This window comes from Euprymna scolopes, chromosome 17 (assembly GCF_053919585.1).
Source record: "Euprymna scolopes isolate OS-2025 chromosome 17, ASM5391958v1, whole genome shotgun sequence".
Classification (NCBI taxonomy): Eukaryota; Metazoa; Mollusca; class Cephalopoda; order Sepiida; family Sepiolidae; genus Euprymna; species Euprymna scolopes.
The window spans coordinates 80,343,337-80,359,118 of NC_136498.1; the positions used below are offsets into that span (position 1 = coordinate 80,343,337).

Genomic DNA, 15,782 nt, shown 5'->3' on the forward strand with positions numbered 1-15,782 from the left:
TGCAAGTTCAGAACGTTAAAATTAGGCAAAGTTAATCCGACCGATACAATGATTTGCAAAAATGGCTCGCAAAAAAATCGACCCCTCCTGGTAGAAAACTGCTCAAGTGAGGGTGAAGGAATTAATGTTTTTGGCCAATTTTTTAGTATTTGTCGTCCGAGACGTCTAGCTCCAAAATGATACTGATCTTGTGAAAATCTGTTGCCTCTGTTGAAAGTTTTAGGCAGACATACATACATACATACATATATTTAAACATTCAAAAATGCCAGTAGTTAGTTTTTGAAAAATACCATATATATATATATATATATATATATATATATATATATATATATATATATATATATATAAGCAGGGAGACCTGACGTTGCCTGGGATTGATGATGATCAACGAATATTCGTTGATCATCATTAATCCCAGGAGGAGTGTGAAATATTCGTTGATCATCATCAATCCCAGGCAACGTCGGGTCTCCCTGCTTTATTGTCATCGAAATCCGTGAAATCGCCAAGGAGGAAGCTTCACATGCCTTCATGCAGTACGTTAGTCCAAATTATATGATATTCTACATTGCACTCTGGAGAACCTACTGTTTCTGTTATAAAATTATTTTATATAAACTTCTTTCCAGTTAACAAAAAAACAAAACATTAAGAAATTTATGTGTGAGGTTTGAACCTACAGACCAGGTCATGCAAAAAAAAGCATTAAAAAAACACATACATTTTCAAGTTTTATAAAATTCTTTGTGTTGTATAGTGGAGGGGGGGGTCATATGGAAGGATGACCCCCCATATCGGAGACACATAATACAAGGACTCAAAACAAAGATGATAATGACATTTATATTCTAAGAGAGACATTTATAACAGAGCTGAGAGATGCGAATTCATTATTGCAATACAGTTCTTTTACATCAGAGGGGGAGAATTATTACTGATGATCGAATGACTGTGATTGTCTCTAACTTTGAACCCTGTCTCAATATATTGAGAATCTCCTTTCTTTATGACATCAGAGGTATGGTCAATTAACGTGACTTTATCATGTTTACATTTAACCAGTGCCCTTTGCACATGTATTTACACACCTCTCATAAACAAAAGAAATCCGTAAATTAAATTATATCATTTAACCTATTTGTTACATAACATTTCAACTTTGTTATTGTCCATTCTTTTAACTGACATTTTTAATATCCAGTTTTTTTCTGAAAGAATGGACAATCGCTCAATATTAGAAATGAATAATATTTAGTTATTTACGAGAACAATGACAATCGTTCTGCATTCCTAGGATTTTAATATCTATTATCTTTTTACTCTTGCCTACTGGGTTCGATTCTAGCCTTTTCCTAATATCATTTTCAAACTTATCTAGTTTTGCTTTCTTACTTACTATTGTCTGTCCCTTTTCATAACATTTGCAGTTAACGAAAAAAAAATAAAGAAATTTACGTGCAGAGTTTGAACCTACAAACCACGTCATGCAAAAAAAACAAAAAACAAAAAAATAACACGCTATCAACTTACCCACAATAGAATTTTCACGGCCCATTGTTCTATCATTGTTGCTAAGTGACGACATGGAAAAATGGCTTTACCAATGATAGATAAATTGAAATAATGTTTTCAATTATCGATTATTGGTAATTATTGGGGGTATTCTGAGACAAAACTTAACTAAGCTCATTCCCAGACTTATACACTAAAGTTCTGTAAATTTTAAAGAAAATCTGTTCAGCCGTTTCGGAGTTTATAAGGAATGAACTCACACACACATACATACAAAGTTCCAGTCATATAATTGTATATATATATGTATAAGTTGAGTTAAAGCCCACGTTTCTATTTTAAATCTGAATAGAGTATCCTTACATAGCTGTAAATATGCAAGTGACTTCAAAGGGGGTAACTAATTTGCATATTCCTTTAAAAATGAACTCTTATTAATTGGGCATTTATTTTTCCTGTTTTCTCATTGAATGATTAATTTCATTTCACTATTATGCACAGTTCTATTTGTGCATATTTTCTACATTGTGCATAATTGCATAGCATTTGAAGCTGCATTTAAAATAAATCTTTATCTCTAGTTGTAGAATGGCTTCTATCAAACTGATCTGTTAATTTTTTATCTACAGACTTGAAACTTGATATATGGAGCATTTGGATCTATGAAACAAATTTGATTTGGTTTTTATCTGAAAAAGTGGTTGAAATTGAAAAATTGGAATTTGGCAGGAGTAGTTTTCCATAATGTATATGATCGATGTCTGCACAAATATACATTTCATGGTTAATTCATAAAGCTTTGATATGCATGTTTAGAAAAAACATAATATTCGCATGCACATGTTTCAGTTTCTTTTCATTTTTTACTTCATTTTTTTCAAAGGAATTTTACATTACATTTAATACCTACGGTATTTCTGTTTATAATAAATAAGAATTCTGCATTAATTAATATATAATATTTATGCATATTTTACAACTGGGCAATGCCTGGCAGCCTGCTAGTATATCTATAAAAGTATGTGTGTGTGTGTGTGTGTGTGTGTGTGTGTGTGTGTGTGCGTGTGTGTGTGTGTGCGCACATGAAGATAACTCTCAACCTATATACTCAATGAATTTTTGATCTACTGACATGAAATTTGGTATATAGGGTATTCAGAAATGTGGAAAACTTTTTCATCGGTTTTCATTCAGAAAAAAGAGCTGCTAAGGGGTCAAAATGGAAAAATTGGTACCTGGGAGCAGGGGTCATCAGATCTGTTTGTCAACTGTTTCACGATTGCGCCTGCATGACTAATTCACATGATAGCTTCTTTATGTTAAGAATAAGTAGATTTGAAAATACTTTTTAAAGTCGTGGTAAGCTAGCCTAATGGTTATCGTACTTGACCCACTGTCTTTAGGTTTTTATTTCGTTCTCAGCTCAAATATTTTACTTTACTTACAAGATGTGAACTATTTAGAAAAAACATAATACTTCCATGCACATGTCTCAGTTCCTTTCTGTTTTTTTTTAATTCATTTTTTTAAAGGAATTTAACATTATGTTAAATACCAGGCAACACTGGGTACATGTGGGGAAAATAGAAACGGACATACAGATAACCTACCTCTGATGCTTGTTGGACAGGAAAAAGAGAAGCCAAGATGGCGTCTGCAATATTTAACAGAAACAGTCTCTGACACGCAAGGAACCGAGACGGGGCAAAAGTACTTGGCCTGCGTGTGAGCAGTAGCAAGGAGAAGCTCTACTGGAGGAGAGGTGGTGATGTTCCGGAAGTCCCATCCAACATCACTTGTTTGAGCATTTTTTCTTTTTGTGGAAAGCTGGTGGGCCACTTCTTTGTGTGTGGTTGACTCAGAGTGGCAGTGGCAGCCATAAAACGTTGTGCCACATCCGTATCATTGGGATGGGACAATAAAGTGCTGATGGAAACTGTGGCCAGGGTGATTCATGACGACCCTGTGTGAGAGGACTGGTGTGTTAACGGGAACGAGTTCATGGTATAGGTGGATGCTAGTTCATTAGCCCTTGGAGTTATCATTGCGATTGATGATGGCATTATCGAAGAAGCCTGTTGGCTTCATCCAGAGAATAATCCTAAGCACATAAACCTGACTGAACATTGAAAGGAGTTACCCTGGGGCTTCAGTGGCAAGCCAGGTTATTACATATTATCACGGACTCTGCATGTACTCATCGGTGGATAATCAATGCATTAACTGGAAGAGCATGGCTAACCACACGGGCAGCGAGTGAGATGTTGATCCGAAGGCGGCTTGCCACCCTGGTTGATACAATCCAAGGGTACAACCTGACCATAGGCGTAACGTTGATCAGGTCTGCAAGAAACAGAGCAGATGCGTTGACACAAATACCACAACAGTGGTTGCTGGCTGATACCAGGGAGGTTCTGAGATGTTGCAACAGCCGTTGCAGCCATTGCGTGTAATATGGATGCGGATCATATCAGTGAGATTTATCGGCAATGCGAACACCCAGGGGTTAAGCGGACACTATATTTTGCCAAGATGGTTGACCCAGAAGTAAGAAAGGCAGATGTCAAGAGAGCAGTGGAAAGTTGCCAGGCATGTCAATCAATCCACTCGGCTCCGATACAGTGGATAAAAGGGCAATTGGGAGTGAGCGGCATGTGGCAGAGAGTAGGCATGGATATCACACATTACAGCGGCAATCACTTTCTCACTCTCATCAATTGTGGACCTACGCGCTTCGCAGTCTGGAGCCCATTCGGGCGCCAGGACTCCTCCTACATTATTCGCCAGCTGTCATCTGTGTTCTTTGAAAGAGGTGCACCCGAAAAGGTGCTGACAGACAATGACCCAGATATCTGAAGGAGTAGGGAGTGCGGCTGTGACTGCAATGTGCTTATGTGCAATCTAGCAACAGTATTGCTGAGAGGAGCCATCACAGCATCCAAAAAATTGCGGCCAGGAAGCAGTGCACCATCTCAGAAGCCGTATATTGGTACAACATCATGCCGAAGGATGGCGTTTCTCCAGGAACAGTGCCTGCAAATGTAATCTACCAATACCGAGTCCAAGAAAAGGGAATCTACCCCAACAGAGAAGTCACCAACGAGGAAGGACGGGGGGGGGGTCATACACACCAGGGGATCCTGTCTGGATGAAGCCGTCAGGAAGCTGGTGCACTGACAGATATAAACGGGGCTGAGTGATGTGGTGAGTCAGCAGTCAGTCATGATTGACGATGTGCCTCGTCATGTTAAGGACCTGAAGCCAGTGACACAGTTGCAACCACCATTGGATGATGGGTGTGACTGATTCTGAGGCCAGTGGGCAATCGCTCTGGTTTCCACCATCCTCATCTTATCAAGCAGCAAATCCGATATTAATAGCCTCTCAGGGGAGGCAGTGTACTTCGATTCTCAGACTGCGAATGAGAGCGCAAGTGAATAGGAGGCTGCACAGTCCCCCTTCGAAGAAGCACCCGACAGAAGAGAGCACCACTTCCCTGCCATCTTTGTGATCATGAGATCAGGGGGGGGATGTAGGGAAAATAGAAATGGAAATACAAACGACCTACCTGTGAAGTGCCAACGTGCCTGCCTATCATGCGCATTAGACAGGAAAAAGAGAAACCAAGATGGCGTCTGCAATATTTAACAGAAACGGTCTCATGTGATCTCGCAAGGTCACGCGAGATTCACTTGGATGAATGTAATATAAAGCAGGTCGCTTGGAAGAGTGGAGAGTTTTCGTTGTACAGACAGTAAACAGGTGATGTTACAAGACACACGGCTACTCAGTGCATTGGAACGAGTGAAGCAGGTTCCATTTCTACAGTACATCTGCTAGTAATTAAAAATAAAACAATGGAAAAGTAAAATGATCCTATTTTTAATTTTTAAACATTGACTACATTTTGAATTATTTTCATATAAACCTATTAATATTACATTCCCGGCCAACGTAGCCAATGTTTAAAAAAAATATATATATAATGTGAATATATTATCACTATATACTACTTGCATCCGGCCACACATTGCAGTGGTTTAGTATGGTTAAATGAAAAACAAAAAAAAGACAAAGTGCATGTTTCTTATGCGTAATTTAACAATACTTTTGGATTCGCAATATTTGCCTATCACTAACAATTGTGCTCCCAAAAGAAAGATGGCAGAAACAGATACAGTTGATGCATCTAAAACCAAGCTTCTATCTTTACATCATCAATGCTCTGATCCCCATCTAGCATCAATTGAAATGGATGGCTCTCGTCTTGGGGAGGCTTCATGTTTTGACAAGCTCCTGGGTTTGACTTTTACTCCTGATCTGAAATGGAACACATATATCAAGTCTATTGCCTGGGCTGCTGGGAAAATGGTGGGATCCTTCTACCACCCCAGAAGATATCTCACTACTGATGCAATTCTCTATCTGTATAAAAGCCAAGTTAGTCCAAAGATGGAGTACTGCTGCCACATCTGGGCTGGAACTTCTAAAGACAGCCTATCCTGCCTTGACAAAGTACAAAATAGACTTTGTGGCTTAGTGGGGGTGCCCTTTTCTCTTCCCTGCAACCTCTCTCCCACAGAAGAGATGTTGCAAGCCTGTCTTTGTTTTATCGTTATTTCCATGGCAAGTGCTCGTCCGAGCTCCAATATCTAGTCCCCTCTCGCCAATCCTTCATGATAAACACCCGTCTAGCTAAAACCACTGTCAGTAATTTCCCCCACTCTTTATCTGTGCCTAAATCAAAACGTAGATTCCATGAACAAAGCTTCTTTCTGAGAAGTACACGCCTGTGGAATTCTCTTCTGTTTGCCTGTTTCCCACCTGACTACAACTTGGATGTCTTCAAGTCCAACATAAAAAAATTCCTGATTAATCGCCCCCTTAAGTAAAACACTTTATCAAATCTCCAATACCAACTATTACTACGATATTATCCCATTGATTATTGTACACACAATAACCCTTATCCCCGAGTGGCTTCCGGGCCTTGATAAGTGGTGATCCCCAATGTAAAAAAAAAAAAAAATGGAATGGAAGCCACTAAACATGAAATGAAGCACAAAACCATACAGAAACACCCCATTTCATAAAACTATCTGCGTGTTAACATTTCTTGTGTTAATATATTTAATATTTTATTTCAAAAAGACTTTATGCATAGAAATGTGAAAAGTAAAAATTTTCTTTATTTTTATTGTTTTGTGTGTGAAGTTCAAAACCATGTTGTGTGTTTTGTTTCAAGAAATTGTTTGTTTTCACACTTCTTGTGTTATCATGAAGAAATAATAAAATTTAATTTTTACAGTTTTTAAATAAATATTTTTTTAGTTTTAACAATAAAAAATAACAAACCTTTATTTTTTACATTTGTTAAAGTTTTTTGTTTTGACACTTGTGTCATCGTGAAACAATACAAAACAATAAGGAAAATTTTTTTATTTTTTTACATTTCTATAGATGAAGTCTTTTTGAAATAATATATTAAATATATTAATACAAGAAGTTTTTTGAAATAATATATTAAATATATTAATACAAGAAGTTTTTTGAAATAATATATTAAATATATTAACACAAGAAGTTTTTTTGAAATAATATATTAAATATATTAATACAAGAAGTTTTTTTGAAATAATATATTAAATATATTAACACAAGAAGTTTTTTTGAAATGGGGTGTTTTTGTATGGTTTTGTTTTTCATTTCATGCTTGGTGACTTCCATTTTGTATTTGCATTAAATGTATTAAAAGATTGTGTGGTCTGCCCACTGTAAATTTCATAGAACGTTATCATTAAAAAGTGATATATAAAAACATGCATGTATCTAATTAAAATGCTATAGTAAAATCTCAAGTTAATCAATAAATTAGTTTTTAGATTACTGAAGAGTTGAAATTGATGAATTCTTTGAAATCCGTCATTCTTTTTCTTTCCACTGACGCATAAAAAAATAACTTTGAGTGAGCAAAGCAATTTTCTCTTCCCTTCTTCTTCTTCTTCTTCTTCTTCTTCTTCTTCTTCTTCTTCTTCTTCTTCTTCTTCACAAAATCACAACTGCGTCCCATCGCTCTCACAAAAAAAAAACCCTGTCCTTATATGCAGACTTTTAATCGTAACAGTACCACATTTTGCATATTTCTCTTTTCTTTGTACTGGACGAATTCCGGGTTCGAATGACGGTGGTTCTTGTGCACTTCCTATTTTGTAACCTCAATAGAACCAACGGAGTGTTGTTCAGTTTTGCTACAATTACTTATTAGTAACATACAAACATTTACATTTTTATTTATATAGATTTATGGCAATTAAAATGTGGAAGCTTTTGTGTAGCTTAACTGCCGTAAATATATTTTCATAACTTTTATATATATTGTTAAACAGAAGAAATAATTACCAAAAAGCTGAATTGAAATCTCACCTTAAATAGGCGGGGTTCTTTAGGATTTGCTTCTACATCAACAATGTAAATGCGATCACTCAACAAGCATGGAAAAATAAGTTTATTCCTTTTCTTCGAACAGTCCTTGAATGCACTGGAGCAAGCGTTCCAACCAAAATGATGCAACTCATCTCCAATATGGGGCATCTTTAGTCGAGATATCACCTGCAATAAACAAGACAGATGAAATATTATTAAAAACACAAGTTTTAATTATGAAAACAATAAATATATATATATATATATATATATATATATATATATATATATATATATATATATATATATATATATATATATATTAGAGTAAGCAACGCTTTTTAGAGTATACGTGCATTTTGCGTGGACAAATTCAGTATAAAGAGATAATAATAATTACAGGGTTTGAATACAGAATCTGCAAAGAGAAAAATAAAACATTTTACTTTTTATGTATTTTCTATGTATGTTCCAACTCTGGTGATATTCATTTATATAATACAGAATTTATTGCTGCAAAATGCGGGTATTATTTAATAAACAACATTTACTCTAAAATTATATGGTTGATTTCAAATCCCTTATTTTCTTCACTAATATTAACATTTTTGATATTTAATATATAAAATCATTTTGTCAGATTTTCCATGTAATTAATTTGCCAAATCGATATTTGATTATGGCTAATCAGCCATTTATGTAAATTATCAATCTGTAACATTTGCAAATAACATGTGAAAATCCAATCTATTTCATCGATTACTTATTATATCTGGTCCAACATTTCCTTTAGTAAGGGGAACTTCCTGATTTGCACCATACTTTTCCATGTTAGATCTAAATTGCTAAAAATCTGTCAAATAGATATTTGAAATTCAGTAGTAAATCCCAGCTTGAAGACCAGGACCAGACTTTATTCAGATTATCTTGAAGTTAATCATAGTTACGTCTAGGTGTTACTAGTTTAACATGGTCTGAGAAGAGTAGTAAATTTTCAGTATACATTTCAGTTATTTTATGGACTTGGCCGATAATTGCTTCATTAATTGATGGATCAGAAGGAAAATTTCAGAGGTATCTTTAGATTCAGTTAAAAATTTAACACTTATTGAAAATTATTTGAATGTTCTGTTAACATATTAATTTCTATAACAAGCAAAATTATATAAAATATATTTAGTTTACATTAGTATGAGTATACCTGGTATAATTTACAGTATTTGTTTGTACTTCAGAGGAAATAAATATTTCAGTTAATTTTCAATTTAAATTTAATTATTATGCAATCTGTTGAACTTCAGGATTTTTTTTTTCAACTTTAATAAAATAAAATTTATACACTTTCCCTTTTTACTTGCCTCAAATCGTCTTACGCTGATCCTAAATTGACAATCAACAGCGTCTATTGCTGAAACAAAATGAGGAGGTCTATTTTAGCTTGATGATTTTGAAAAAAAGTTGGGTTTTTTTTAACATTGCTTATTTCCAATCATCAATCATTTGACCAAATGCACAACAACTGCAAATATCCTAATCACAAGGAGAATTGTTTATTATATACAATATTTACAATATTCTAAATACGAGGAGATGTAAAAATTTCTTTTATCTGTTGTTAGAAATTTTCCTGAGTTAGTTATTTCTAACACTTTTTTTTAAACAAAAACAATCTTTTGTAGCAGAACAACCTTCCGTTTTTTTTTTAACCAAGGCAATTAAAAACCAACAAGTTATTACATTCAAAAACAAATTATATTCAATTATAATTACAAATACAATAAAAGGTAATATGTCGGTTTGAAGTTTCATAGTTTCCAAAACGTTTGTTCTGAAGATGTTCTTTTTGTTGAAGAAATTAGGTAACAGAGGTGAGGAGAAGCGTTTTCATTCCTTTCAGTAAATTCTTTTTTGAGCACCTTTGATTCAAGGTTCTTTTTGTTTAGTGTTTATATATAACCTTTCCTCAACTAATAGTGGGCAATCTGCATAAAGTCACTGCAATTGCATAAAAAGTCTTATTATGAATATTTCCAACACTGTACACTAATAATGAGATTTAAACAGCAAGGAATTAACACTGACTCTTCCTCGATTCATAACCCTGTGAATTACAACCATTTTTTGAACAAAAATATTTTTGAATAATACAAAATGCACTTACTGTTCCGTAGGTATCGGATGCAGGATCTACATCGACCGTTGATAAGTAATCTGGCCGATTACGCTTATTCGGTGGAATGATACATGTGACGTATAGTAATTTTTCTTTTTCTCCTTTCATAGCATCAAGAGGAGAGGCATACCCAGGACCATTGTGACAAGCTAAAAAGACAATGTGAATTGGTTTGAAAATTTATTGTGAAAATATTCATGATACAAAAGTTTTTTATAAAAAATATTCATATCAAACTGAAAAAAAAAATGTAAAATTTTAACTAAAATTTCAAATTTATTTATGTAGATTAGTTTCTGCACTCAAGGGTTTTCCTAAAGATTTCAGCTGTTTTCAGCATTACTGCCCATTGCATAATTTGAATGTTCCTCTTGATTCTGCTTTCTGCTAATCTTTTTTTCAAGTTCTTTGGCACTGTTCCTACTGCACCTGGCAAATTCTGCATATTTGTTTCATTTTTCTTTCTCTTTGATCTTCATCCTGTGGTATACTGGGACAGCAAAATTTAAAACTTAGCAGTCTTTTCCCTTTTTCTTAATGACGTCTGATCTTCTAGCTTGAATGAGTTTATCTGTTTGTATCTCCCTGTTTCAAAGGATTTTGTGGTTTTTGTTTTCCAGTACAGTCTCCGGCTTGTGTTTATGACCATTTGTCCATATGTTTAAAGTGAAGTTATCAGCAGAGATCCTAGTGCACTGCATTTCCTATGCAGTCATGCCAGTCCTTAAATTCCTTTTGCGCTAGTTTGCAGCATTTATTTATTATATGGTTTATTGTTTCGTCTCCTTGTCCACAGAGTCTACATTTACTGTTTCCCTGTATTTTATCTATTTTAGCTTTAATATGGTTATTCTAATCGTGTCGTTCTTTGCAGCTGTCAGTAGGGATTCTGCTTATCAGTTATGTGTCCTTTTCTTAGCCATGTTAAGATGTGTTCATGGTTCTCTCCGTTTATTATTCTGATGAATCATCTTTCTCTTCCCACTTTTCTTTTCTCATCTTTTTGTTTCTGATTTCATTGTTTACTGTATTGTTCTTCTTGACGGTGTCTCTTGCTGTGCTAATCAATCTTTCTGTGTTCTGACATGTACTTTTCAAGTCTTTTTTATACTTTTTACAGTCATCTACATTTATCAGTCCTCTTCCCTCTTCATTGCTTTTCACATTGAGTCAGTATCGTCTTTCAGGTGTAATGCGTTGTGCATTGTCATAAGTTTCCTTGTCTTCTGATATTATTATTATTATTTATTTACTTATATTATCACTTTATTGTCATCATTATTTATGTTGTTATTATAATTACTAACAGGATCCTTGTCCAAGCGTTGCTTGGGTAAAATATAAATGAATACATTAACAATAAAACAAAATATCAACAAAAAAGAAAGTTTCTAAGATAAATATTTTTTATTTCCTACAATAAAATTAAGTGCGGAAAACATATTTAATGTTTTAAGATATATGCTTTGCTTCCTTCGTCTGCAAACTTAAAATCAAACTTAGTTTAGGATTAAGGTAGGGTAAAAAGAAACAATCTGGTTTGTATTGTATAAATTGTTAGGTGAAGTTCATTATCGTCATTTGTACTTAACCGAACACGGGTATTTTCTATCATGGTTATCTTTATGTTCTTTTAAGTAGTCACTGTTTTCATAATTCTATCTCCCCACACCAAAAAGTCAAGAAGGGCAAAAATCCCTTTATTTCGAGTTAAAACAGATAAATAAAAAATATGGATGAGTAACAAACACCCTAACCCCATCCCAATTTTCCTGTACCAAAATTGAGAAACTAATCGGTTATGCATATGGACTAAATGTTAACTTGCTTAGTACTTGTTAAATGTCTATAGTAAAGTGATCTCCCACCGTAAGATATAAAAGATTCCAATTTTTGTGTTATTTCCTGCTGATATCTTTTCAGACAGTTTACATGTAATCTACGAAAATGATCACTAATCAATCTCGTAGAAAATAGTGTTTGCTATTTTCTTACAACCCAACCTTATTAAAAAAAAATCTGTTTCAAAATTTGGAGACCATTCGGATATACATGTCGATTTACCGGTGACTTATCAGGAATTGTGTGTTAAATTGTGACGGGAAAGTGATATTCAAATGGCTGTGTTAAATCCTATGTTTGATGAAATGTATTGTGTCTGTTTACATGTAAGCGATGGAAAAAAAAAAAAACTAATGTGTATAAGAAAAAGAAAAATGCATATTTACATTTTGAAAAAAATTCTGACTGGAAAATGTTTAAAAAAAATAGTCTAATTCAGTCTAATTTTCCATGTGAAATAATTACTTGAAAAAATGTCTAGAAAACTAACAATAAGTTTTCTGTAAGTTTTCGTAGATAAAAATAAAGATAAATGGCATTTAGAAGATACCAAATTAAAAATAAATTATCTAAAGAAGTGCATGAAATGATAGGTAATTAAAATATATTCTTTGTTCAGAAAGTAAAAAAACACGCTATCGATATTTGTAATTGTATGGTTGGCAGTAATTGTAGAAATTGTAGCTCCTCGTCTAAAAATCTGAAAATATCAATATCTTCTTTTGTCATCCAATGTTCTATTATACATTTAACAATTGCTTCCATCGAGAAAATCTGATTGTCGTAAATTACAATATTTTCGTTTATAGATGTAGTTGTTTCTTCTACCCTCAATATTTCGTCAACAACATCAAGTTTATTGATTCCCACAATCTCATATAAGTTTTCGTTCTCAATTTCTCCTTTTATTATAGTTCTTCCATTTCAATTGTGACAGTGTCGTAGGATGTACCGATGATGATGATGATGATGATGATGATGATGATGATGATGATGATGATGATGGAAAGAGAGCATTATTAAGAAAGGTTGTTGTGGTTTTGGTTTAATACACGCATAGACTTATTTGTGGATATTGATAAAGAAGAAATCTGTTTTTCTTTCATGATAATTTGTGTTGGCATAAACTGCCATTAAAAACAACACTAGCTGAAAACGTTGACGTTTGGAATATAAAGATATCTCGAAAAATGGCAGAAATGGCGATTTGACAAGTTTCATCTAAATACTACCCTTGTTAAGAAAAGTAGTTAACCTTGTTTCTTGCGTGGTAAAGTTATTTGTGGGTCACCCGAAATATAGGCCAGATATTATGAGTTTCTTTGGATAAGGAAAAAAAGGATGGTGGATACAAATTCAAGTGTCTATTAATAATTATTCAGAAATTTGATCATCCCTTAAAGATAACCAAATTATTTATTCTTTAACTCATATGAAATGGCATTTGGGGAACACCCTTGGTTATGCAAATGAAGCAAGAAGAGAGGGAAGCTCTCACGTGAATGATGGTGAAAGGTAGAGACCCAATGGAGAGTGAAGGCAATAGATCCTCCTGTTAAGATTGGCGGTCAGAGATACAGATTTGAGGAAGAAGAAGAAAAGAAAAGTTTTTTAGAGCTTGAGGATTTCAAAAACTGCATGAGATTAGTTTTCTGAGAAATGTGAAATAAAATTCTGGGGATTGAAGGTGGGGTTAAGCCCATCTGATTCTCAATATAATGAAAGACAAAAATAGCCTCAATAGTCTCAGTCAGAGAAAAACTCCTGACTAAAGTTGCACCCTATTCTAGGTTCCTGAATTTACCCTGTGAAGAGACAAGCCCCAACCTTACTAATGGAAGCCACCAGTCCCAAAGCATTTGTATTTAGAGTTAGAACTTATGAACGACCTGAGTTTTGTAACTTTGTTAACATGCCTAGTTCATGAATTTGATGGATTCTTTGTCTATATCGCCTCTTAGAGGGATTACAATTTTATTTAAGGCCTTAGTCTTAGTTTTAGTGTTGGCGTTTTGAGGGTTACTTTGAACGACAGCCTGAGAAACCTGTAGTTTAGTGACATCATGACTATGATAAACAGTAGTCGTGATACTGAGTCTCCTTCAAAGATGCCCTTCTGTATTTATTATTATTATTATTATTATTATTATTATTATTATTATTATTATTATTATCATTATTATTATTACGTCTAAATCAGCATATGATCCCCAAATGTTATAAACATAGCTTCTCAACTATGACTGATGATAGTCGGCATAATTTGAACACTCACCCATTTGAAACCAGCATCAAATGTTGTTTATTAGTGCTGGAAATATGTCGAATATGATTATATAGTTTTCTTTAGATTTCAAAATCTGCCTGGACATCGTCACTTGGTAATTCCCCCATGCGGTGTTTTTCAGCTTTCTATCACAGATAATATTAGTAATTCATGGCTTGTGTTTCTTGTTTTCAGAGGTATGGATATAATGGTAAGGTGCAAAAAAAATTTTTATTTCTCGTTTCAACAGTGCGGTTATGCCAATCTTACTAGTCAAAATCAGCTTTAATATCATAATTCATAACAGCAAATTTTCTTCTCATATGATCAAAGACAAAGCGTCGTGCAAATGAGGTGTGTATACAAAAGGTCATTAAATTATTATATGAACATATTTATTAATACTTTGTATGTAAAAAAGTACTAGATGGCAGACATACAAAATAATGGTAGGAGTAGGTGATTACCAAAATTGTACCCTACTAAATGAATTACCATGTATCAATGTGTAAAATAACAGTACATATAAAATAGGGAGGAAAGAGTTCTCCCACTTCCATTAGCAGTGGCAAAAAATATTGACCAGGATTAAATATGAAAAATTTAAGAAATTGATCAAAATTAACTTTTTTGTTTCTAACATGACCTAATACTAGACTAATAAAACAGATTTTCTTATGAAGCTTTTCTTAAGAAAGCTATCTTATTCTATGATATCAAGTATGTATTTTAGACCGACAATTTTCATCAGGAATGGAATAATTGTTTCTGTGTAGTTTACTTACCACAAGTATAATAATAATAATAATAATAATAATAATAATAATAATAATAATAATAATAAAATTGAAAGCTGACTACAGCCCCCACCCCCACAAAAAAAAAGATTGTAGTGTCGGTATCGGATGGCAACACACCAAATAGTTGATGGATCAATGAGAATGGAAAGATTGAAGAGTGGAAGCACTAACCAAACTTCCACTGGATGGGTGTAAAGGAGACTGGGACATTGGGGAGGCTTACTGTCACCCAAATTCCAGTGAAGACCAATGGCCATTGCTAGTGAGAAGTCAATGGCAAACGACTGATTTATTTGCAAAGTTTATTGAAACAGGTGAAGAATACTGGTTATTTGAGGATACCTATTATCCCCCTGACCCAACCTGTTGTCAGGGAATGCCACCTGTTGCTCTCAGAGAGCAATCTCTGCTGATGGCCTATGTGAGAACTCCTAGTGAGTACAAATAATAATTATAATGAATAAAAGTACTTGAAATGGTTGCATTTTGAGCCACTTTATTTAAAATTTGTTTATTTTTACAGAAGTATCTTTAACAGAACGCTCTTTCCCCCCAACAACATATACAAATGCACAGAATGCATTTTAGTCATGGTGCATAAACAGATTACCCTCCATGCCACCGGTTGCATTTTTGCATTTCTAATTTAGTTAAGAATATTGTTTTGCCTAAGGTGTTTTAACGACAACAATTGTTGAAGCAAAGTTCTAGGACTTATATTAATCTACAATGTTATCAAACAAAAACATGCCGTCTTTCA

General features: G+C 33.8%; 1 protein-coding gene across 2 annotated transcripts in view; it reads right to left on the minus strand.

Moving 5' to 3' along the window:
• LOC145296829 (methanethiol oxidase-like) overlaps positions 1-15,782 on the minus strand; it is a 121,473-nt gene that overhangs the window by 64,480 nt on the left and 41,211 nt on the right. For both annotated transcript variants that reach the window (XM_080142940.1, XM_080142941.1), the window contains exons 2-3: positions 10,103-10,263; positions 7,942-8,127 (exon numbers count right to left, since the gene is read on the minus strand). In XM_080142940.1, the coding sequence (XP_079999066.1) occupies positions 7,942-8,127; positions 10,103-10,263 (347 nt within the window). The remainder of the gene's footprint in view (positions 1-7,941; positions 8,128-10,102; positions 10,264-15,782) is intronic.